Source organism: Falco peregrinus, chromosome 5, assembly GCF_023634155.1.
Source record: "Falco peregrinus isolate bFalPer1 chromosome 5, bFalPer1.pri, whole genome shotgun sequence".
NCBI lineage: Eukaryota > Metazoa > Chordata > Aves > Falconiformes > Falconidae > Falco > Falco peregrinus.
Genome location: NC_073725.1, coordinates 109,027,469 through 109,051,536, shown reverse-complemented (window position 1 = coordinate 109,051,536; position 24,068 = coordinate 109,027,469). Strand labels below are relative to the sequence as shown.

The 24,068-nt window shown below is 42.0% G+C and overlaps 2 protein-coding genes across 2 annotated transcripts in view; both read left to right on the top strand.

The window, feature by feature from the left end:
* STIMATE (STIM activating enhancer) overlaps nucleotides 1-14,371 on the top strand; it is a 38,115-nt gene extending 23,744 nt beyond the window's left edge. Inside the window, exons 4-8 of the mRNA XM_055805320.1 lie at nucleotides 1,163-1,284; nucleotides 7,277-7,389; nucleotides 8,296-8,373; nucleotides 9,269-9,418; nucleotides 10,325-14,371. Coding sequence (XP_055661295.1) covers nucleotides 1,163-1,284; nucleotides 7,277-7,389; nucleotides 8,296-8,373; nucleotides 9,269-9,418; nucleotides 10,325-10,441 — 580 coding nt within the window. The 3' untranslated portion in view covers nucleotides 10,442-14,371. The remainder of the gene's footprint in view (nucleotides 1-1,162; nucleotides 1,285-7,276; nucleotides 7,390-8,295; nucleotides 8,374-9,268; nucleotides 9,419-10,324) is intronic.
* A 3,127-nt stretch (nucleotides 14,372-17,498) lies between these two features.
* On the top strand, nucleotides 17,499-21,949 carry MUSTN1 (musculoskeletal, embryonic nuclear protein 1). Its single transcript, XM_027782634.2, has 3 exons — nucleotides 17,499-17,893; nucleotides 20,738-20,858; nucleotides 21,609-21,949. The coding sequence occupies exons 1-3, from the start codon at nucleotides 17,771-17,773 to the stop codon at nucleotides 21,713-21,715; spliced, it is 351 nt and encodes a 116-aa protein (XP_027638435.2). The 5' UTR covers nucleotides 17,499-17,770; the 3' UTR covers nucleotides 21,716-21,949.
* The last annotated feature ends 2,119 nt before the right edge of the window (nucleotides 21,950-24,068 follow it).

Genomic DNA, 24,068 nt, shown 5'->3' with positions numbered 1-24,068 from the left:
CATTTTTTGGTTTTGAGCTGCTCTTTGAACGGGATTTTGAGGGTTAGAACAGCTTTTCCTTTACTGTTTTGAATGCACGCATTCGGTCTTTGCTTTCCGCTTTCTGATACTATTTTGTCCATGTGGATTTGTCGCCACAGCCAGCTGAAGCCCACAGGTCTCTGATTTGTATTTTTATCCCTGCAGATAAGTTCCTATAGACTCTAGAGTTTACCGTAAGCATTTGGAATTACGAAGTAAGAATCTCAGTAACAGGGATTTGCTATGTGTCTCTTAGTGGGCTCTTTCTCAGCTGCTGGTTTCTTCAGCTAAAATCAGTGATAGTAAATAAACAAAAGTGACGAACAAAATGGTCTGATTTTTAGCTGTGCCATTTAACAAACCTAAGAATTAATTTGAAACCCATATTAATCTCTGGTTTCTTGAAACATAGGTAAGATCCCAGAAGCTCTTCTTGAAACAAACTAATAGTGCAGCAGTTGTGTGTCCATTTGAGGGGTAGTTAGTTGGATTTTGTTTCTGGGAAGGCTTGTTCCTGATTGTTTCAAATGTTTATTGGACAAGAACTGACGTGCAAGAAAGTAAACTACTTTTCTCCCTAACACTAAGTAAGCTGAAATTTGGCCCGAGATAGTGACTGTACCCTATAGGCATGATAGGCTAGGAGAGGGCTCCCTCAAGCAAGAAAAACTCTCTAGTTGTGTCTTTTCCCATCAGAATGAGAGTGTTTGGGATTGAAATTTTTACCTTCAAATTCTTTGAGGTGTCTGCAGCTTTTCTTTTTATTCTTTTTCCTTTTATTCCTTTGGGTTTATTCAAATACAGGTTTTCCATGCAGAATGAACTAAGCAATGGGAAAAAAGGAAATCTAGTTTTAATTTAAACAAGTAAAGCAAATAAAATGAGTATTGGAGTTTTATATAGAGTAATGTACATGCACACACCAGAGTTCATGAAAATACAGGCATAAACAAAATATTAAGACTCTTCTAAAACTATTTCAATTATAGGCTATGTAATTACAGAAGCGAGGAAATGACTATTCTCAGTACTCTGGCTTCTCAACATATATACAGAACTTTTATCAGTCGTGGTGTTAAAATACACAACTTGTAGAAAATGGACTCCTGCTCCTTGTTTTCTTTTACATTTTTCCTTTCAGGTACCTTATCAACTTCTTGTTAGATGCCACTTTAGGGATGCTATTGATCTACATTGGTATACGTGCAGTCAGCAGCATTGTGGAATGGCAGCAGTGGGAGTCCCTTCGCTTTGGTGAATATGGTAAATGTTTCTCTTCTTGCACTGAAATGTTTTTCAGGATAGAATCTCAGAATATTTCAGCTAGTGGTTAACTCATCTTAAAATCATTACACAATGATTATAGTGATCATTTTGATATTTCACGTGTCATGAGGGTTCTTTTAAGCCTGTATCTTGGCATGCACCTTCTGCGTTAGCTCAGTAAGTCTAAGCATTTAGTGAGTTTGGAACAACTACTTGAATATTTTTTTAGGAGCGATCGAACAAATTATGATATTGTGTAATCTCATGGTAAAAATAACAGCATGATAAATTTACTCTGAAACGCTTCTAAATACATGACAGCTGGAAGGTCATTTCCTATTAAAGCTTTGATGGAATCGCATGCTGGTGTCTGAAGGTACAGGCTAAGAGCTCTGCCAGCCCTCTTTGAAGTAAACGACCACATACTTCAAGTGAAGAGAATGGCAAGGTTGTCCTCAAGTGATGTTCACTCAAACTCCTGCATGTAAGGCTTGTATCATTGATGAAAAATGCTCATATCTTTTGTACAGGCTAAGGGATAGACTAGTGAAATCACTTTTACATGGAGTTGCTTTGTCTTCCATTACGTTAGCCACAGAAGGTGACTGATCTGCAGCAACTGCAGATTTGTGGGTGCAGTTGAGTATCATACATACCCAACATCAACATTTAATTCTGTTCAGCCTGTTATCTTCATATTGCTTAGTCTGGCTGGCTGGGAATGGAAGTTCTGTATAGAAGCTAAAAATTACATTTGAAGCTCCTTGAGATAGGAATGAGAGGTGAGGTTGCCTTGTAAGAGAGATATGGCTCTTCATCAGAGAGAACAAACAAACCCTGTGGTTTCGGGGTGGGGAAAGTTAAAATAATGTTTTCCTAACAAAGTAAAACCTTTCATAGCAGTTTTGTAATTATCATTGGTAGTTTTTTTTTGGTTTTCCAGGTTTCTTTGTTTTATGATGACAAACACCTGTCTTAGGAGAAATAACTGCCTATACCATTAGGGCATTTTTTTTTTTTTGTTAGATTTGTGTAGATTTAATGTGTATCCTGTAGGATATGGTTTATGACTGTTTAATCTGTTTAAATCAGCACTGCCACAACCCTGTTTATTGGCTTTTTTTCCCATGTGCCACAGTCCAGTATTTTCATTCTCTTCCTTGGACTGGTGCACATTTGGAGCTCTTCCCTGCTCTTCAGGGAACTGATTCAGAGGGCTAAACCATCAGAAAATTCACCATATGTAGAAAAGTAAATAGTTCCTCCAGCTCAGTCCCCAGACTTGGGTCTTTAAGAGATTAGGTAAGTACAGGTGCCCAGGGAAGGGAAAAAGGCAAGGAAGGAGCTGGGATACTGCTGAGCTACACCTTCTACTGAGCTTTAAGACCTATTGCCCAAAGTCTCTTTTTCTGATTTGGCTTGAAGCCATTTCAAGATGTTTGATCAGCTTTCAAGCCATATAAAATTGGCTTTTCACTCAGACGAAAAAAGTTGGTGTTTCCATTAGAGTTATAAGTAGGTACGTAATCATGCCAAATACTAGATTTTGTTTCTTCCTAATACCATTCTGTTGTTTCCTGTGTAATCTGTTCTCCTCTCCCATTTTAATGTCCTTTTAACAATAAGTGGTCTGTGTGGATGGGAACGTGTGAGGAATATATTTACTCTCCGTAAATTTGTGTCTCTCATTCACTTCCAAAATGAACCTGGTTTTTATTTTAGTTATCAGGCATTTGTGACTGCAGTAACTAAGCTTTTAAAATCAACAAATGAACTTGTTACTTTTATTCTGCTGCAGAGGTGGTCTGCAACTGGTCTGTTATTGTCATTTTGAGTACGGAGATCTGAAATGCCTAAGCTGGTTTATCGATTATACCTTCTTTCTGTGTGTCTATAAGTGATATATGAAATTGTATAAGTTGTCTTTACTTAGTTGTTCTTTCCAACTCATCAGATCACTTGATTAGTGACTAACTTTCTTTTCTGTATCCTCATTAATGTGCTGGCCTGTCCTTAGTGTGTTGGGTTTTTTTAATCAAGCTATTGCGAGGACTATTAAAAAGCATATTGTAAATCTGTGTTTCCATTAATCATGTGGGAGAGGCTTCTGGTATAAAAAGAACTAGATAGCAGATGGGAAGTTATTAGTAATGACTGTGCAATAAGGTTAGACCCTGTGTAAGAAATCCGTCTAAAAAGGACAAGTTGCACGGGATTATTTTTTGCCCTCTTTGTTAAGTGCTACTGTTGTTTCTAAAGTTAAAACCCCTCTTGCCATCTTATTTAAAAATTTTCACTTTGGCCCCAAGAAAACTCTTTAATCATTTGAAATAATCTTACGAAAAATAAGACAAGTAGGATAGAAGGAGGGGCTAAAATTGCAGTCCTGTGGGGTCACAAGTGTGTTTAAACTTAGTATTTTGAAGTTGCATGTGGATGCTCGGCATGCATGGGTGGTGAGGTGGCTGCTTATGGAAAGGTATCGGAGACTTGCCGCGTTTTATCTGAAGTGGTAAAGCTGAGCCCTCAGCTTGGAGGTCAGTGTGATTTCAGTTTGTTTACAAGTGTGGGAAAACAAACAAGAGTAGTCCATCGTCCTGTCGTCCCGTCCCCCCCCCCAAAAAAAAAAAAGAAGAAAACACCACAAGTCTCTTCTTGTGATTGAGCGATGTTTGTGTTTCTAGAGCCTAAATAATCATTTGTCTCGAGTTAATGCTCGCCGTGAGCTCATTTCCCTTCTTAGCTCTATTACTTGATCCCTGGTGATTCATTACTTGAAGCTGTCACAAAAATAGCAGTGTCCTGCTGGTTTTAAAAGCCTTTTCTTTATATGGAGGATAGTTTTTAAAGCATAAATGCCTCAAGTAAAGAATGGATACCAAAATAACAGCATTCATAATGGTTGCTGTTTGTACAGCCAAACAGCACTGCACGCTGATTTACAAACAAAGTAGCACAACGCTCCCTCACAGGCTTTTTTACGTCAGAATTTTTAAGTTTACTAGATTTGTCTTTGTATTTCCAGTTTTGTATTTTCAGATTCGTTACACCAGCAGCTGGATTTTAATAGAAGTGTTACTATATTTGCATATGTAAAAAGGAGAAAAGCAGTCATGATCTGTACTGAAAAGAATGTTCCTGCATTCTCCTTCCTGTCTTGTTTTAGGCTACCTTAGCTGCTGCAAGTAGAAAACAGGCGACCAATTCCCTCTTGGTGACAATGGCAACTAAATAGTGCTGTGATCTCTGATTCTTGGGTGGCAAAGCTTAGAAATTGTATTTGATGCATCTTTTCCCTCTAGTGCTTTGTTTGCAACTTGCAGAGCAACTTGCTTATAGCCATATAGGGTGGATAGTGCTTACTTAAAGATTATTTTGGAATTATTTTGGAGTAGTTCTGTGACTTGGCATTTTCTTAAAATAGTATCTCGGGATTTGAAAAACAGAGAGAAGTTACAGAATAGGAGAACTGCATGTATTTTGTTCAAGAGCTGTCTATGAACGTGCTTCTACAAAGTGGCTGATGAAATAGTATGGACTAGTTTTTCATTGCCCAGCATTTTTAAAAAATGCTGCTACAGTTGTAATTGCTGAGGATTCAGAATTTTTCATTTTCAGTATTGCACTTTTCTTGCACTAACAAGATTTCTACTGGTTTGCTAGTTTATTCTAGACATGTAATTTATTCCTAACAGGTATAAAATCAGAATTTAAGAAAGACTGTCAGAGTCTTTAGAAATTAAATTAGAGCTTATGGCTTCAACATTAAAGTTCTAATTTCAATTTGAGTACTGAATCTTTGAATGTACAAATGTCTCAGATACTCTTGGGAACACCTCCTGGATGTGGTGGTGGTGTGAACTTCTGCTTTTCCCATGCATTGCATATTTTATAAAGCTGTAGGAAAAAAAAAATGTTTGGAAGGGATCTCCAGAGGTGATATAATCCAGCCTCTTGCTCAAAGCGGGTTGTTCAAGATATGGTCCAGTCCAGTTTTTAATTTATCCATGGTTTGAGATTTAAGAATCCCTTTGAACAACATACTCTGTTGTGTTGAAAGCTTTTTTCCTTTATGTCAGAATTGTGGAACCATCCGTCCTGCTTGTATCTGCCCAGCTTTTCTAGGAGGATGCTGTTGGGAGACTGACTTGGGAAATTGTTAGTAGGCAGCATCCCTGTTCTTCCTACTTGTAATTAGAACTGAGAGATAATTTTGTAGATGCAGTAGGGCACACAAAAATCCTCAAGTAGAATTCAATATACACAACTTCTAATTTCAGTCATGTACTAAAAAACTCCCCCCCAAAAACAGTGTCCCTCCCCACAATGCAAAACATCATGGAACAAAATGTTCACTGGTGATAGCACACAACACTCTGTATTAAGAGTTTCAAAATTTTGGGGCATACAAAATCTCATGTGACAGAATTGGAATAGATGCAAAGTTGCTATAGCCGTCTCTGCTTTTAGGAATTAAATACAGATTAGAAAAGAGCTTAGAATAAATTGGTAAAGTTTCAATGGTAAGTCTGTAGCTAACGCTATTTTTTCCCATATTTGCTAGTTAATGAAGGAAACTAGAGAAGGCTAATAAAAATGTGGCGTATAGAAATTAATTGCTAAAATTTGATTCTCAAATCTAATTCAGACCTTGTATCTTCAGAAGAATCACAGTTGCTCAAATTTGAGTTAGAAAATTTGGAAAAGGAAACATTAGTAATTTTTTTTTTTTTACAACAGAAGCCATAAACTGCTGCAGTATGTAATTGTAAAACATGAAACATTTTGACATTCTTCTCTTGGACTATTGAGTGTTGATCACTAGCTCTTACTGTAAAACTTGTTTAGGAAGGTTTCTTTGATTTGGACTTCAGTCTGATATATCAGTTTCTCTTCACAGCTTTTAAGCAGCAAACAGTAAGTCTCAAGACTATTACCAAGTATTTATACTGAAAGCCTTCAGAAATGTTCCAGAAAAGGAAGTAGCGCCTATCCATTATGCATTACAAATACATTAAAGCATCTGAATTTCCGTTGCTGGTTATTCATCCTTAGGCTAAAAGTTTTAAGCTGCCTTTGAAAATGTTGCAGAGGTTATTGTGAAGACTAAAGAGCTAACACCCTCCTCCAAAGCTTCTTTTCAGCTTCCAGTGAAGTGCTGCTTTAAGCTGACCTGCAGAGCTTGTTAGGCATACTGGTCCTCTTTTTTTTCCCTGGGTGTTTGGGTTTGTTTTTTTTTTCCTCTCTCTCTCTCTTTGCTTTCATAGAGTATGATAGTTACATAAGTTTTCATATTCAGATATTTGTGGTCTTCATTCTGTCTGGCAGATAACTTAATGCACTCAGGTTTTCACTCTGCTACAGTGGGGTACAGCAGAATTTCAAACCTTTTCAAAGTGAGACTAAAATGTGGTCTTAATTTTTTGTTCAATTAAATATTTCATAGCAGCTTTTGCACCTATTGCTTCAATTACAATTGGTTAGTTATGATAACTAACTATTCAGAGAGGAAAGATATGTTTAAGGTAGCCTAGGGAGAATGGCAGAAATCATGCTTCTACTTGGACTGAAGGGAAATAATTTTTTTATTTTGGGGGGAAAAAAAAAAATCCCCAGCTATGTTTCCCTTATGGTTTCCCTTCTAAGAAACCTAGTACTTCATGACAGAGGGTCAACAATAACAATGTGATGAGAAATAGATGTAATGCAACTACATCTGTCTTGCTTTCATCAGATTCTGTAAAACAGGGAGCATATAACCAGGTACTGCTGAATCAGGTGATGTCCCGTTATGTTCGGTTTCTAAGTGATACTTTTTGAAAGTTGGGATGAGGCTGAAGGAGGGGTAGGAGCAGCACTAAGGAAATGGGAGAAGGCAGTTTAAGAGGCCATAGCTGCCGTGCCTCTTCTAATAGTGCTTTTCTAAAATGTTTACTGTGAAGTAAAATCAACCCTATAGCATATATTGAACTTTTCTTCTTTCTTGCAGGTGACCCGCTGCAGTGCAGTGCTTGGGTGGGCCAATGTGTTCTGTACATAATGATAATGACATTTGAGAAAACCATCATCATTATAGTGCTGCTTATACCTCAGTGGAAAGAGGTTTGTATTGTACAGCGTTTTACAGACAGATTGATCCCAGGTAGAAGCTGCAAAGCGATAGACTTCTAATAGTATTTATTGGTGTGGCTCAAGCATCATAACTGTCTACAGTCAGTGTCCTTTAAATCTGTGGTAGTGGCATGTTCTTTTAGTTTGGTCAGGTTTTCTGGCATCCATTGCCATCCTATCATATTTTGGAGGTTCTTTAAATAGTGCAATACATAAAATTTTATTCTATCTTCTTTTCTGAGTGCTGTTGAAGCTACTAAGTTGTTCTTCCTTTTTCTTCATTCTTTAACCCTTACTTACAGCTATTTTATATTACTTTTTGTAGGGTTCTAAAGAATTTTTTTTTGCCTGCCCTTGTTGACAGATCTAAATTGTACACGTTTAGAAATGTGCAATGGATTAGTGAAACCATTGCTGATGATTGGATGAATAATTAAATTTTGATAGAATATGTGCAACATAATATTCAAAGTGATGGTGCATGGTGTTAGAGCCTGTTAAACCAGTTAGTCCCTATTGAAGGCTCCTGACTTCTTTGGGAACTGTCTTCTCTTTACTGTGTATTTTTTAAAACTCTTCTCTGTTTGAATTTCCTAAAGATGGAACTTAAAATGTGTTCCTGGGGAACACACAGCTCTAAAATGTTCAAGACTCTTCCAACACAGCTCTTCAGGCTTCTGTAAACAAAAATGACAGAGATAAGTTTCTTGTCAGCCCCACTTATCTGTGGTGATTTATAAGCTGTCTGAAGTACTTTCCTTTTCTGCAAAGCTGCCCTTTTTTGGTTCATTACAAATTGTTTCTGTAGCATTAGCTAGTACACGAACAATTGCACTTAGTAGTCCAGTTATGTGCACATGCTGCCATGATCTGAACTTAATCTTTTTCTTTTCACAGGTAGCTTTATTGAATCCTATAGAGAACCCCCAGCTGGAGCTGGCTATCGTCATGCTGATAGTGCCCTTCTTTGTTAATGTTAGTACCACTTGTATGTTTCTGTGAGATGTTTACTTGGATATCTTTCTGCCATGTGTGTGGGGGGGGGTTGTTAATGAACGTTAGTCCTTAAAGCTCAGTGTACCTTGGTGCTTAAGTTAATTTTTAAAGAGCAGGGGTGTTAAAGAGTGGATGAAACATCTGGATATGTAGATTTTACAGAGCTGAAATCCATAGCGAGCTAAGTAACCAGGCTCAGGAGGGGTGCAGAAATGCCTTATAGACCTCTTTTGGCCTGATGACTTCAGTAGATTGAGTGTAATACTGAAATACATACATAGAAATCATAAAATTACAATGAAATTTGCTTTAGGAAGCAGTTGGTCTAAGGACAGCTGAACTGTGAGGTGTCCTGTGTCTGACCGTAGCTAAGAGCAGCTGACCCATGATGGAGCAGGGAGAAAGGGCAAGTGCGCAATCATCCTTCCCAAAGTGTACTCTTCCAGCAATCCGGGATTTAGGGATTAGAGCCAGAGATCTCGGGTGTCCTTGCATTTAATAACTGTTGGTGATACTTCTTCTTTCGTTAATTTGTTACAGCATGGATTTTATCCTTTGAGAACCAAAAGTCCGTTGCACTAAGGTGTCTGCCTAAACATTCACATTTCTACACGAAGAGTTAATATGTGATTGCTCTGAATAGCAGCTACTCTTCTTATTTTCTTCTCTTCTACGAAGGAATCAAGTAGCTATGTTATAGAGCATTCACGTAATGTGTAATAAGCCATGTGACTGCATGCTTAAATAAGATTTTACCTGTTCGGCCAATTCAGAATTATTGTCAACTTTTCCTGATTCTGCCCAAATACTGAATGAATGAACATACGCTACTCTGAGGAAAACTGAACTGTCACTCCCTTTTTCTTTTTAACAGGCATTAATGTTCTGGGTAGTAGATAATTTTCTTATGAAGAAAGGGAAGACAAAAGCTAAACTTGAAGAAAAGGAAGCAGGACAAGATTCAAGAAACGGAAGTAAAGTCCGATACAGGAGAGCAGCATCACATGAAGAGTCAGAGTCAGAAGTATGTAGAGTTAATTATTGTAATTAATGCAATATCAGTCCAGTTTACCCCTCACACCATTGATTTCAATGTGACATCGTCACCTTAGTTTTGATCTTCCTTGCATGTACCTCTAACAGTAGTTCCTAGCACTGACAGTTGAAAACCAGTTAAGCAAAATGGCATTGTGGCACCACTCATGGTAGTTAATTCCCTTCCAGGTGGGCAGGAAGACGTAATAATATGTTTCAATATCACTGGTGAACGGTGTTACAAATGCTTCTAAAAAACCCACACACAGAATACAAAAATAATAGACAATTCTGATTTAAAGAGGGGTTAACAGCTTAAAGTGAGAGGAAGTCGGTGGAGGCAACTGGCCTTATTTTGCAGAAGTATTTACATCCTTGCCATAGCATAATTTTCTTCTAAATTGTATTAAGTGGGCAGTTTTCAGTGCAGTTGAAGGACAAGGTGGTATCTTTGAAGGTAAGTTGGTTTAGCTTCAGTTGGTTAATGCAACTTTTCTGCATTAGTGAAGTACTATTGCTATGGAGTTTTCTTTAATAAAATGACTGCCATATTACCAGCGTGGACAGAGAGCTTATATATTCTCTCTTGTTTTAACAGCAAGCTGCCCCCACTGTTCTGGATGTGCCCCCACTGTGCTAGAATTTCTTCTTTGGGTTTTGAGTCAGCGATTGTAGTGGAGGTTAATATGCATGTGTCTGTCTTCGAAATTTACTGCAGGTTCCACATAAGGGTGTGTTTGATCGTACTGGCAGTAAATCCAAATTGTGTTCTGTAAACTCTCTCTTGAGCAAATAAGGAGGTGCTTTGCAAGCATAAAATAGCAAAAGGTTAAAAGTAGAATGAAGAAAGTGTGTGACTTGGGTCCATGTTACTTAGAAGCCAATTTGTTTTTAGATCCTTATTTCAGCAGATGATGAGATGGAGGAATCGGACGCTGAAGAGGACCTGCGTAGACTGACCAACTTAAAACCCATTAAGAAAAAGAAGCATCGTTTTGGTCTGCCTGTATGACACGTTCCCTGACCTGTGTGTTTGCAGGTTTCATGGCAAAAACTTCAGTCAGTGGGGTTTTAATGTTGCAATTGCATCTCCCTTTTCATATAAACTGACTTAAAAGCAAGGTCTACCAACAGAATGCAAAGGGTTGGAAGACTTCCAGTTCAGTTGCACTACAGACACACTGACCAATTATGCAAGAATGTCTTTTCATCATGTGTGAGAAACACAGCGTTGTTAAGAACTGGTCACGAAGGGGATTCGTATCTGACGTTTCAGAGAAGATCATAGAAAACAGATACAGCAATCTTTCACTTGCAGTTACTGATGATACAGTTTAAGATGTTCTCAAAAAGACATCAGAATCAACTAAGTTAAAGGAGCGTGTTTTATTACTAAAACTGGCTTTTGCAGCATAATTCCTAGAGCAGAATAGTTTATGGTTACAAGCTGTAACTTAATGTTATTTTTTTAAGTACAAATGTTTACTTGCTACCGGGTACCTATGGAATTAATAGGTGGAACAAAGATTTTTTTCCAAGTCTCCTCAAATCTATTTGACTATTTTATATTTAAGTTATATTTTCATACAGTTGTATTTAAAGGTTCTCTTTGTCAGTGAAAAGGGTGCAGTTCCCTTTTTTGTGCAGAACAGGTTGGAAGATTTGTAGTGAAAATTTTATTTATCCTTGTGTCCTGGTTTAAGACAAAGGGATTGCAAAGGGAAAAGCTCTCTGTCACTGCTGAAGTCACCAAATTATCACTAAAAATGCAGTCCTAAGTGTGCTTTTGACCACATAATTTGAAAATACCTTTTTTAATAGAAGGTGGTGTTTGAATATTTGACAAACGTGCACTTTAGTGTATAACAAGAATCTGTTGTGATAGGTTATTTGTGAAATGGATATCTACGGATGACTCTCTGTTTCTACAAGTCTCTTGTGCATACCTCTCAAATGACCCAAAAGAGATGGAACATTTCTTATACTTTTCTTTATATAGGGCCTGCAGTACAGGACCGCGATCTGATTGAAGCAGTTGTGCTACAATATTTCAAATAATTCTGTCCCTTGTTTTTTTGTTGGAAAAGAAACCCTCGATTTAATGTACTTAAAAAAAAAAAAAAAAAAAAAAAGATTTCTGCTGTTTAATTTCCATGAAGTCTTATTCTTTAGTAGTGAAAAAAACCCGGAGAGGTGTAATACAGTTGTTACTACAGAATTTTTGTCATTTCGGTGTCTGTCTTCCAGTAATTGACAACACGTGCTGATCTGAAACCTAGCAGACATGTTTTCAGTGACATCCTTTTGCTTTGCGTACTTTCTAAGTGATTGTTTCTGACAGCTTTCCTTGCATAGTTAAACCTTGCGCAGGACAAGGTGATGTGTCGAGAGGTGACAACAGACCTTAGTTGCAAATCTGTTGTAGTATCTGGACATCAGAAATGTTCCAAGCCTTAAACCAAACAGTTTCATTGGAAAACTGCTCAGAACTTTTTAAGATTTTTTACATTTTTTATAAATTTACTAGGTCTTAATGTGATTTATTATCCAGACCACTTAAAAGGGCCTTAGTAAATACCGAACTGTGCGCTCCCGTACTTATAGTCACTATTCCAGCATTCCTTTTCACTGCTTGGCTGCCGAGGTGAACACAACGTTCTGAGGCTTCAGGTACACCTCAGCATGTCCAGCCGGCTAGAAGGGACATTTTACCAAACCTAACGTTTGCGAGTTTAGTTGAGCCACTGACCTTTGTTACTGTGCACTGAAATGTAATAACTGCAATAAGTTTAAGTACTAGTGTTTCTTCTAGATTTAGTCTAAAAACTAATGATGAGGGAAGCTTAATTGGGTTATTCTGAAATGGGAGGTGGGGAGATGGGGAGATGTCCCTTATCAGCGTTGCCTCTGTTTTAGGCTTTTGGGGTTTTGCGTGTGACTTGCATCTTCTCTTGACTGCCGCTGGGCGGGTGCATATCTCCAAAAGCACAGTACTTCAAGGAATTCATTTTCATCAGCAGAATAGTCACACGCAGCTCGCTTTTCCAAAGGGATTTAAGAGCTAGGTCTGGCTCTTGTCGCAAATGTCAGCATTTATTTTTTTAGCATAGGATTTGTTCTATTTCAGATAGTGAAATAAAGTTATTCAACATGGGCTACGTACCACTGCACAGCCATCACTATCCTCGTCAACCATCCGAGATAACTGAGCAGCGCACACAAATATAACTGTACGAGCTTTCCTTTTATCTTTGTTTTCCCTCCTTTTCTCCAGTCAGTTAAATTATCAAAATTATTTCTATTTCTAGTCCTCATGTTTAGCCTGTGAAGTGTCAGTATATAATTATGGCCTTAACCGTGTAAAAGTATTTGTTTTGAGCAGACCTCAAAATTATTGACCAAGTACAAAACAGTTTAAAGCACTACGGGGCAGTTTCTTGAAGGTGGTTACAGCAAAGGTATATGAATGCCTAATTTTTCATGTCTTAAGTGCTTAAATGTCACTTGGTTTGAGATTTTTATATGCCTAGCAAGATGATGTAGTAAAGCACTATGAGCCAAAGAGACAGAAGTATTTTAAATACTGCAGTAGTAACAGGAGGAGCATATCTTCAGAGGGGAAAAAACAGCTCTAACTCTCTCTACTAAGATAAAAATTTTATTCACAACCTCAGCCCAACAAAACAGAAACTGGTGTTTTTCTCTATTCATTCTTTATCATGTGAAAGAGATGGGAAATGTAAAATTGGCAGTTTTCCTCTTTGTAAGATAGAAATTGGAATTCCTGTAGTAGGTACAAGCAGAACAAGCACTTTTGTATGAAAAGCTTGTATGTGTGAGAAGGAGGTACGTGCCTGGTGCTTCACTATGTCTTACTGTTCGTTGAAATGTATTGGCAGTACAGTCTGAAATAATTTTTTCATAGAGTTGATCGAGTAACAATGTTACATCATGACGAGGTTTGCATTACCCTCAAACTGGCGCTCTAAATTTATGCCTGGTAAACATACTTCAGGACAGCTCACAACAAAGGTTTAATTCAGGCTGTGCTTAAAAAAATGTGATTCTGTTTAATGAAAATAAGCTATGTAGTATATGCCAAAGTAAGAGAAAGGGATTGTAACTTAGAGAAGAGATACGGAAGTATTGGTGGAGATCGAATATACCGTGGCTGGTCATTAACTGTTTCTAGTATCCAACCTGTGATACATCTGCATAAACTTAAAACACTGGTGTCGTCTAATAAGTGGTTTTCAAGTTCTGGCTTTAGTATGTTCAGGTCCCCCTGTCTTACTTTAATTAGGTAAATGCTGTATGTTAACGTTGCTAACTAAAACGTACTATAGCTTTTCTTCAGGGAAAACTCAGAAATTGAGTTGCAAATTAGAGCAATGCAAAGTGATCCCCTCCGGCAGGTGTCTGCTCCCATTCCAGCTGTGCCTGGGGAGTTAAGCGTGGGCTCTCCCGCTCTGCTGAGAGCTGAGCATCACAAGGAATTTCTGCCACTGTGCTTGATTAACCCGTGTTTGCAACTTTGCTGTGCTTTTTACGGGAGAAATCAGTAATGAAAGCAAATAAATTCAGCCACATCGAGTCAGAGTAGATCTACAGCATAGGCGTGCAAACTTTTTTAGGTAAAGTTTCCAGTTCAATTACTGAAAATGACTACTATGGTTTTACAAAGTAAAACTGCAGTATCTTTAAAAAAGGGACTCTTTTGTAGGTGTTTCTGTCTTGCGTGGGTATCCGTCTCAAACTGAATGTTGGGTTTGTTTGTAAGTAAATTCAGAGTATAGCCTATGTGAGCGAAACCAACAGCTGTATTCTGCTGCCCTCTGTTTGGACCATATTGTTTAATCAGTGGTGTTACCTTAAACTTTTAAGGGTATCTGATGTAATTACATTGTATAATGGTTTACAATAAAGTTTGACTTACTACAGATTTGTACACTTGTTTTATACTTGTTCTGTTTAAAAGTGTGCGTGCTCCAAGGTTTATGATGTGCATTGTGGGAAGCAGTTTTTACTACTGGAGTTTAAATTCAGAACCGTAGATCTAACTTTTTGCACTGTCATATTGGCATTAATTTCAATATATTCACTTACTTTAATAGCAGGTCCCATTTCAGTTGGAGGGACAACTCTTCTTAAGTAGCAAATTTTGTTTACAACTCTAACAATCCGTGCAAGTTCCTCTCTAATGTGTTCCCTGAGGGGGGAGTACTGCATCCAGCTCTGGGCCCCTCAACGTAAGGACGTGGACCTGGTGGAGGGAGTCCAGAGGAGGCCATGAAGGCGACCAGAGGGCTGGAGCGGCTCTCCTGTGAGGACAGGCTGGGAGAGCTGGGGCTGCTCAGCCTGGAGACGAGAAGCGCCGGGGAGACCTCACAGCAGCTGCCAGTCCCTAAGGGAGCCTACGGGAAAGTGGGGAGGGACGTGTTACAAGGGCACGTAGTGGTAGGACACGGGGGAATGGCTTTCAGCTGGAAGAGGGTAGGCTTGGATTAGACATGAGGGAGAAATTCCTTACTGGGAGGGCGGCGAGGCGCTGGCCCAGGCTGCCCAGGGCAGCTGTGGGTGCCCCATCCCTGGCAGTGCCCAAGGCCAGGCTGGACGGGGCTGGGAGCAGCCTGGGCTGGGGGGGGTGTCCCTGCCCGTGGCAGGGGGGCTGGGGCTAGATGATCTTGACGGTCCCTTCCAACCCAAACCATTCTGTGATTCTTGCCCTCTGTGTGTGCACTCATGGAGAATAATAATTGGATTCATATTGAAAATAAACCTTCGATGTGCCACCTGGGAACTCCTGAGGTTGCGGAATGTTGACCCGAGGCCTTCTGGAGTGTAGGATGTTGTTAAAATGCTTTAACCACACAGCTGATTATCACAACCTGCTTGTGACTTTTCAGGCAAAGCCAGACCTTTTGGGTGTTGGCAACAAGAATGTGTAAACTTACAAATTTCTGAATGTACCTCCAATGTCCTGCCCCTTGGCAGAGGCATGACCTCATTCAGTACCTTGCTAACCTGTTTCATCTTCTGTTCCCCTTCTGATTTGTTTGCGGCAGGTAGTAGAAATACAAGTGGAGGAAAGATGCCCAAGGATCCTGCTTGTGCAGTGCCTTGTATCATAGAACTCGCGTAGTACCTCCTTGGAGACAGAGAAGGACCACGGGGGGATGTCTAGTTCTAGGACCAACTCACCAAATTCTCTGTGGTTGTCACCGTATCTTAGCTGCAACCCTTCCTCAGCAAAGGAGTTTTCCACTTCATGTTGCAGTCAAAGATGAAAGAGGGTTAACTTGCCTTTTTAATAGCCACTATTAAATAAATGAGCCTATCTTTTTTTTCATTGTCATTCATGCCCCATTTAACAGATCTCAGGACCTCAACCAGGTAACGGAGTTTCTACTCTGAAATGTAAGTAACTGTAGTTTTAGGGAGGGGGGGTTGTAGGGGAAAAATTAGCCCATGATCTGTAAGAGGAAATGATTGTGCCTGTTGTTCAGCGTTGTTTTAGGAAGTGTATAATCGAAGGGAACAGAATTTTCCAGGCTATGGGGGATGTCTTAGAAACTTCAGGATATGCTGCCTGCCTCTGTAGGTGCCTCGTCTCCTACCCCCAAACAGCACGCAAGCTGAAGGTGCTTTTTTGTTTGTATAATGAATTTGTATAAACCAAATTGCTGTGAAAGCCTAACTTTGTTGCTTTTTGGTGAGAAATAACGTAGTACCAATGAGGTGAAGCAGTTTTGAAAGCTGAAGGGAAAACACAGTTCAATGACTTTGATTCTAAATATTTGCTTTAAACACGAAGAATGTTATTTTCTTGTAATAGATAGTGACAAAATGCTGATGCTTATGGGACTGTATAGAAACTTCTTAGTAGAGAAGGAGATTTGTTCCTTTGTACAATAGAAAAAAGCCTGCAGTTTTTTTCTAAAGTCGATGTTTTATTCTACTTTGATACTGCTGTTCTGCAGAATCGTTTCCTCTCATTTACCAAGCTGTGGTGGGTTTAAAATAGAAATTCAATGCAAGGAAATGGCTAAGTGTGTAACATCCAGGCTGCTTCTCAGCCTACGAGTGATTGCCCCGGTAGTGAGGGAAAGGACAGCATCGCCTCAGGCCTGGAAGAGTTCAGCTTAAAGGCAAAATGTGCACCCGGAGGCCCGGGGGATCGTTCATAACCCACAAATCCCACCATCCTGATCGGGTGCTGCTAGTGCTGTGGTACTGACAGAAGGTTTTCATCATGAAAAATACCAATTTTATTTTACCTCCTGTGCTTTTGTCTGTAGCCTAAACAAAACACAGGCAGAGCTGGAGCAACAGCTAGGGCAGATTTCTACCTCTACAACGGTCGACTTTTCTAGTAAAAGGTGTTTGGAGGTCTGCCACGGCTGCCTTTCTCGTAGTGACATACCTGGTGGGGGTCTTCATTCTTCATAGGTGTTGAGTGCAGTTGTAGGAGCTGATTTTTTTGCATGATGGCAAGAATTAATGAAAAAAAAAAAAGTAAAAATAAACACCGCACCCAGCCCTCTCCTGGTAAACAAAAAAATAAGTTCATGATTAGAGTTTTGGAGGGATTTTTTCTATTTAATTAAAAAACTATTTAGAGAAAAAATGTTAATGGTTCTGCAAATTGTTTTACTACTCTCAGCATGTACAGTGGGGAACACTGAATTTATTCATGTCTGAGTAAGCTATTCCTATACAGATAACAGGTGAAATGGTTGAGCTTCCTAATACCACTTGAGTAGAAAGTGATTTTGTTCTCTCAGTTGTGTAAGAGCCAGCATCGCAGCAAGCTCAGCAATAGAAGTGTAAGGGTAAGACCATATCCTATTTTATTAACTCTCCAAAACGCACAAAATACTCTTCTGTTGAAGGTCCCTGTGCAAAAGCAATTCAGGGCACCATGTTATGCTTTGGATGTTCGGTTTATATAATCTGTAGTGAATGCATATTTTGTTACTCTGGGAAAGAAACACAAACACTGGTTTTGGTTGGTTTTTTTGTTTTTTTTTTCCTTCCATCAAGAGGATCCAGAGTCAATTTTGTGTCCGTAACAACGTTTTGCCATTTAAAGTTATAAATGGGGCCCCAGCAGGCTCCCTGGGAAGTTGTTTTTGCAGTGGCTCGGGCTTACCCGCGGTCCCGCCGCCCCAGCTGTCTGTCCTCGTCAGCCCCAGTCCAGCCCGGGGCTCGGGGCGCAGCGCATACTGCCAGCCCTCGTCATCGCTAAGAATAAACCTTTCGACAACAACAGCCTCTTGTCAACCTGAATCATCCTGGCTTCTGGTTTGGGAAAATGACCCGGCTCATGACTTCATGTTAGATGCTCTATATAAGACGAGGAAAAAAACAGGCGTTTGCAGAGCTCACGGGCTGGATTCAATCAAAGCCGGGAAACGACCCCAGGAGCGATTACGGTCGGGTGAGCACCGCAGTTATGTCACAGGTACGGGGAGATGGGGCGGCCGGCCCCCGCTGGAGCGCAGTGCCTGGCAAATCCATACTGGTTTAGACTGTTTTCTTGGAACAGCATATGAGCAAGTTCCTCTCGTTAACCAATGAATTTGGCTTTTCTGTTATATGTGATTTGTTTGATCATGAAGCATTAAAATATATAAACAGCATTTAAATAAGTTGTTACAAGGGATTATTTGATGAAGAAAGAAAGCAGCTGCCCTCTACGCAGTTAATTAATCGAGTTTTAAAATGTTTTACCATAGTTGTTTTTTTTTTTTCTTTAAGAAAAGAAAAAACACTTCCACTGCTCTGGTTTGGGATGTTTTGGAGAAGGAGCAATTTCTGCTCTTTGAACATGCTTTCTGAGATAACGATTTGAAATTCTGGCAGTAGTTTTGAAAGAACGTGGCTCTACTGAATCATGCTGCTGTGTAAAGCTTAATGTATTGACATGCAGGAAAAGAGCATTACTGAAAGTTGTAACTTAGGATATGGTATTTGAGACTGAAACTTCGTGCTACGTGCTTTTATGTTCATTTTCTAACTAATGGTTTGTCTTTACTGTGTTCCCCAATATTTGGTATCTCAAACTGATCTTAAAATTAGCTCAGAAATTTTGGGGGTTTCACCTGAGTGTTCTGTTTTCAACACAAGCTACGCGTGCCTGGCGGAGTTCCTCCCTGCCGAGAGCGTTTTACACGGCGGGTGGGATGGAGAGTAAGAGCACAGGGGCGGTAGAAGAGCACAATCCTTCGACCACATAGGGTCACTCGGTTCAGCTTATTTACTCCAAAGAAAAAGTCTTTAAAAACCCGTCACGCGTCTTGTAAACCAATGCTTTTTGACTTGTGACAGGAGGGGATACAGCGCCGGCTGTGCCCACCGGGAATGGCTCCTGGCCAGCCCCGCTTACACACGCTTGCCCTGGGAGCAGTTAGCGGTCGTGTGGCCACAACCCTGGCAGCTGCCGGTGCTGGCAGGCCCAGGGCTGAGCTCTGAGGCTCACAGGAACCGTTCTCTGCAGCGGTTGTGCTTTTTGGCTGGGGGCCAACCGATCCACAGCAACTATCCTGCTGGGAAATCCACCTGTAATCAAAGCGTGAGAGGGTTTATTTTAAAATAACTGGGTGACACTCAACAGCTGTGCTTGGCCTGGCTGTGTCTTAGTGCATCTCGATGCCTCCTTTCCTTACCCTGCCCCCAAGAAATCTTTTGTCCCAGTGGAAAGAAGCCTTGCGGTTATTGCCTTTTGCTAGCAACGGGTGAAGGATCTTAGCAGGTTTCACATTCCTGTTAACAAAACAAGGGGTTTCTTCCCTTTCTGCGTTGGAGCCAGCACAGGTCTGTATTGGTTGCTTGTGGACCATGCCATGGCCATGGAGGACTGTTTCCATCACGTGCCAATTTTCACTAGATGGACAAACGAAGCCCTGGCTGTAGGGTATTTGGTTGACCAGCTAACGCACCAAAATCTGTTGTGAGTTTTGAAGGGTTTGCTACCACCCTTTCCCCTTGCTTGCTTTGGCCACTCGTAGAGTGTTTTCCCCAGAGGTCTTTGTGAATGTTTTGTTTCCCACAACACATGCGAGCGGGATTGACGGCGAGCTATTCTGAGCGTTCCCGGGAATTTACAGCCGGTAGGAAACATGCCGAAGGCTCCAGTGCAGCCAGCCTGCCCCTGCCAAGAGCCAGGCATGCATGTGCTGTCTCTGCAAGCTCCCTGGGACTCGCTGCTCCAGCCGTTTTTGGGCCTTGAGGGGTTTGTTTCCCTCCACAACTGTTTTTAGCTTTACAGGCAGCGCCTAGAAATGCTTAAGTGGGCTCCACCGCTGCCAGAACCCAGATATCAGAAGCCCCGCATGTGTAGCGATGGTCAGAGAAGTTTCTCGATGATGCTTCAGTGTGCAGATCTGTTAGAGCTGGAATGTGTGGGTCTTTTATTCTTTTAATCCTATCTGCTGTGCCCCTGCGCCCTGCCACAAGGTCTGCCTGGTGGGACCTTGGCAATCTGTCCCTGAAATAGTAAACTGAAGGGGGGATGTTAATTAACCGACTGCTGCTGATTGACGTTGTGTCTGACTTTGAAGTGCTAACGTAGAGGTAGGGACGGGCTGGTATGAACCGATGTTATCCTGATTTTCTTCTAGCAAGATAAACCGCAAACAGGTGAGTGCTTGGATGGCGCAGTGCACCACCTGATGATGCAGGTGTTTCTGTATCGGATATCCTTCTCCTTCGGGTTCCGAGTCCGCTGCTTCTGGTGTCTTCAGTACCAGCTTGTAGACAAGCCCGTTGTGTGCTCAGATACCTTTGTTCCCTACATTTAAGATCAATCACTGTTGGGTCAGGTATTGAGTTTACTCCAACTAAACCAAGCCAGACTTAAGAATTTCTCTGACCGATTTCCCAAAGAAGTAGCAAGTAGGCTGAGGCATAAGCACAGTTTAGTAATGAAGGGTTTCTATACTTCCCAAATATTGGACAGGTTCTTAAATTACCAAACTGTACCTGCAGCATGGCTAGGCAGGGCTGGACAGAGAAAATGTAAAAATAAAAAAGAAAAAAATAATGAAGCAATCCTCTCTTTCAAAGGCTGTGCAATCAGAAGACAATTTCAGAACAGAACAGTAAAGTGGCAACAGATTTTGGGAAGGGCAATGAAATCATGATTGTGCAAAGACCTGGAGTAGCTGAGTGTATGGTCTCAGAATTGAAATAGGTGAAATATTGTATTAGCGTCTCCATGTGCCGTAGCCTTTGGGTTAAGGCAGCTGGGTTCCCAGTGCTTCTAAACATGAAAAACTGACGTCTGAGTGATGCATCTGTTTCTCAGCCAGCCCCTGTGAAAAAGAAGCGTCCTCCAGTGAAGGAAGAAGACCTCAAAGGAGCCAGAGGAAACCTTTCCAAAAACCAGGAAATTAAATCCAAAACCTACCAAGTGATGAAGCAGTGTGGTAAGTCTCCTTGATGGAAATGGCTGAGCAGGCTTCCGAAGTGAAACACTGGCTTCATTGCTCTTTTCGGGTGAAAAGGTGCTCCTCGGAGGCAGCAGCCAGCAGTGGGCTCACGGACCCTGGCCCGGCTGGGCAGGGACGGGGCATCCATCGTCCTGACGGACCGAGGGGAGCCAGCGGAGCCCTGCCCGGGGGGAGAGCCCGGCTTTGCCTCCTGAGCCAGGGGTCGGGCCAAGGCCTGGGACCGCAGCCAGCGTCAGTGGCTGCCAGGTTGAAGACTGGAGGCTTGGTCATAGATGAGGGGATTTCTGGCCTCTCAGCTGGCTGAATTTGATGTGTTTGAGAGGAAGCAGAAATTGGGGGGTGGGGGTAAAGGGCCGATGAGAGTCAAGAGACTGGCTGCTTGCACCGCACACCCCTGGTGCTCTGGTTTTGTGTCCCTTTTCTGCCACCCATGGAAGTACAGGGGAAAATGAAGAATTTTAACCCCTTTTCAGCATAATACCCTGAGCTCAGTAGTTTCCAGTTTCTAAAGCAGCTGCAGGGCTTTGGGGTGGGTCGGTGGTAGTGACCAGCTGCGGGTGCTGTCCCGTGCTCGGGATGGGAGCGCCGTGCTTTAAGGTTTGGCAAGTTGATGGACAGACAAAATATTTATCCAATGTGTATATATGTATTTCAGCAGCACTAGTTTTACTCCTCAAATCTGGTGTGTTGCTTCGCTGATTGCCTCTCCTGGTTTTCTTTTCCAAGAACAAATGGGCTCTGTAGCACCTTCCATATTCAGCCGGGATCGGACCGGGGGTGAAACAGTCTTTGAGAAACCCAAAGCGGAGCCGGCCAAGAGTGTCTTTGGCTGACGGCGGAGCCGGACACATCTCACCCAGATGATTGTTGTAACGTTTTCCCAAATCCCTGCCCCTTACACCAAAGTCACTGTAGACCCAAGTAGCTGATTTCCACTGTTAGCCATTAAGTAGGGAATAGACTCATGTCGAAAGGTACAACTTCCACGTTAATTTTTAATATGTGCTTTCTTTCTATGTGTTGAATGGTGTTTGCTCTAATGGTTTAATAAAAAAAAGTTGGATACAGCTTGGCACACTGTGGTGACTCATTTCAGCGTAGGCCTGGACTGATTCTGCAGACACGCTGGCATTATGGGCTATGGCGTACTCTGCCGAATGTGAGGAATACACCCCCGCGTGGCACCGTTTTGGTGTCAGTGCAATTTCCTCACGCTGTGCCCTCACCAAGAGGGAGCCAAGGGCCTGCTTAAAGGGCTGCCACAGGCACCCAGGGATTTCACCCGGAGCCATGCCGACCACCGCGGTGCCCTGCCGAGGCCCCTCAGGGTGGGGGCGTCCCATGGGGCAGCCCCCCGGCACTCCTTCATGCCCGGCCTCCTGCCTGCCGCCCACCTGGCCTCCGCAGTGCCGCGGCCCCCGCATGTGGTGTGCCCAAAGGTGAGGTGCCAAGCTGCTGGTGTGCCCCCAGTGCTGAGGGAAGGCTTCCAGCACCTTCCCCAGTGGCTTTTTCCTCATGTCCCCTGGGACGAAGCGAGAAGTGGGATGGCAGCAGCACGGGCGCCGTGTCCCATCCGAGCGAGGGGGCCGAGCGACCGGCTGAGCGTCCGTACGACAGCAAGCACGTGCTGGGTGGCAGCTGGGTTTTTGCAGCTCTGTTGACATCTTGATTTGCTGCATTAAACATCCAACCTGTTCTCCCCCAAGATTATAAACTGGAGTATTGCCTTTCAGCTGGATCTTGGTGGTGGAACGCGGGTGATCCTCTGCTTTGTGGGCGCCCACCGCCCCTCTCGCACACCCCGAGTCCCTGGCGCACAGCTGGGGATGGTAAGGTAGGTGCCACCTTTATTTAAAGAGCTACTTTAATTTTGCATAGGCTAGAGGTGAAAGCGGTAATGAAGGTCTCCATGCACCGTGAAGAACATCACGTGTGCCTTTTGCATCCCAAACACTTGATGGATAAAACACACAGACGACACCCACAAAGCTCCCAGAGAGGGAGCTGTAAGGCAGCTGCAGGTCCTTTGGGTTCAAGGTTTTAGAGGGAGGTTTCCTTAAAAAAATTAAAATATTGCTGGTGCCTCCTCACAGGTAACTCAGCACAGCCTTTGCCTCTGAGAAAGGCCCCTTCCAGAGCTCTGAAGGAAAAAAGAAAACAAAACAAGGTGGGGAAAAAAGTTCCAACCCTGATAACACTGGAGCTGTCTCTGCATCAGGTTTAAAAAAACCCTCCTCAATTAATCTGCGATGAGAAGTTGGCAGGAGGTTGTTTAATAATATAAAAAATGATGGAGAGGGACAAGTGGGGCAAAACGTTATCGCTTTCTGTAGTATGCCATGAGTGACTGAGTGTTGCAGGTTTGCTCGGTGGGGAGCAGGAGAGGGGTGCTGTATTTCAGAACCCGTTTTGGACTTGCCGGCGCTGATCTGGTAAAGCACAGAAGCCTCTGTGTCCCGCAGGATTGCAGCGCGGGTGCAGCGGGGAAGCAAAGTAAGTTATGTATTAGAAACCTGGGATTTTCCTAACTGCTTTATTTCCAGGATGTCCTCTGGTTCGATCACTTGTGATGCTTCCCAGTGTGACAGTAAGTGCTCAGGACCAGGTACCTTTTTTTTTTCTTTTTTTTTTTCCTGTCTTTTAAGATGAACTTCATTTAAAAAAATATGCATTGGAGGTAAATGTGGGACAAAGTTGCTCCTGGCTTCTGACAGCAAGGTCCATGCTGTCCTGGGTGAACTGGAGGGACCCCCCCCCGCCCCGCCCCCAGCCTTGCTGCTCTGCTGGGAAAGTTACTGGCGGCTGCTGCAAAACAGGAGATACTTGTAGGTAAGAAGAACAAATAAAAAGCTGCCTAGATAATTTTTTGTCATCTTTTCCTTCGTCCTTGTGACTCTGCTAAGTGCAATCACAGAAAATGTATTTTCTCCTTTTTCCCTTCATTTTCTTAATAAGAAATAGTGACAGAGAAGTGTCTGAACGAAGCCCCGGGGTGTGAGGGTTTAGATAATTTTGCACTCCGAAGTGTCTCCTGTTGAGATGGTGGGTTTAGTTCCCTCCTCCAAGGTGATCTGAAATCATGTCACACCATGTTCATTCCTCAGAGCAAGGAGCACCGGGTGCTGCAGGATTGGTGCCCAGTGCCCTGGCAGCAGCGGGCACTGGATGTCAGTGGGGGTGGCTGTC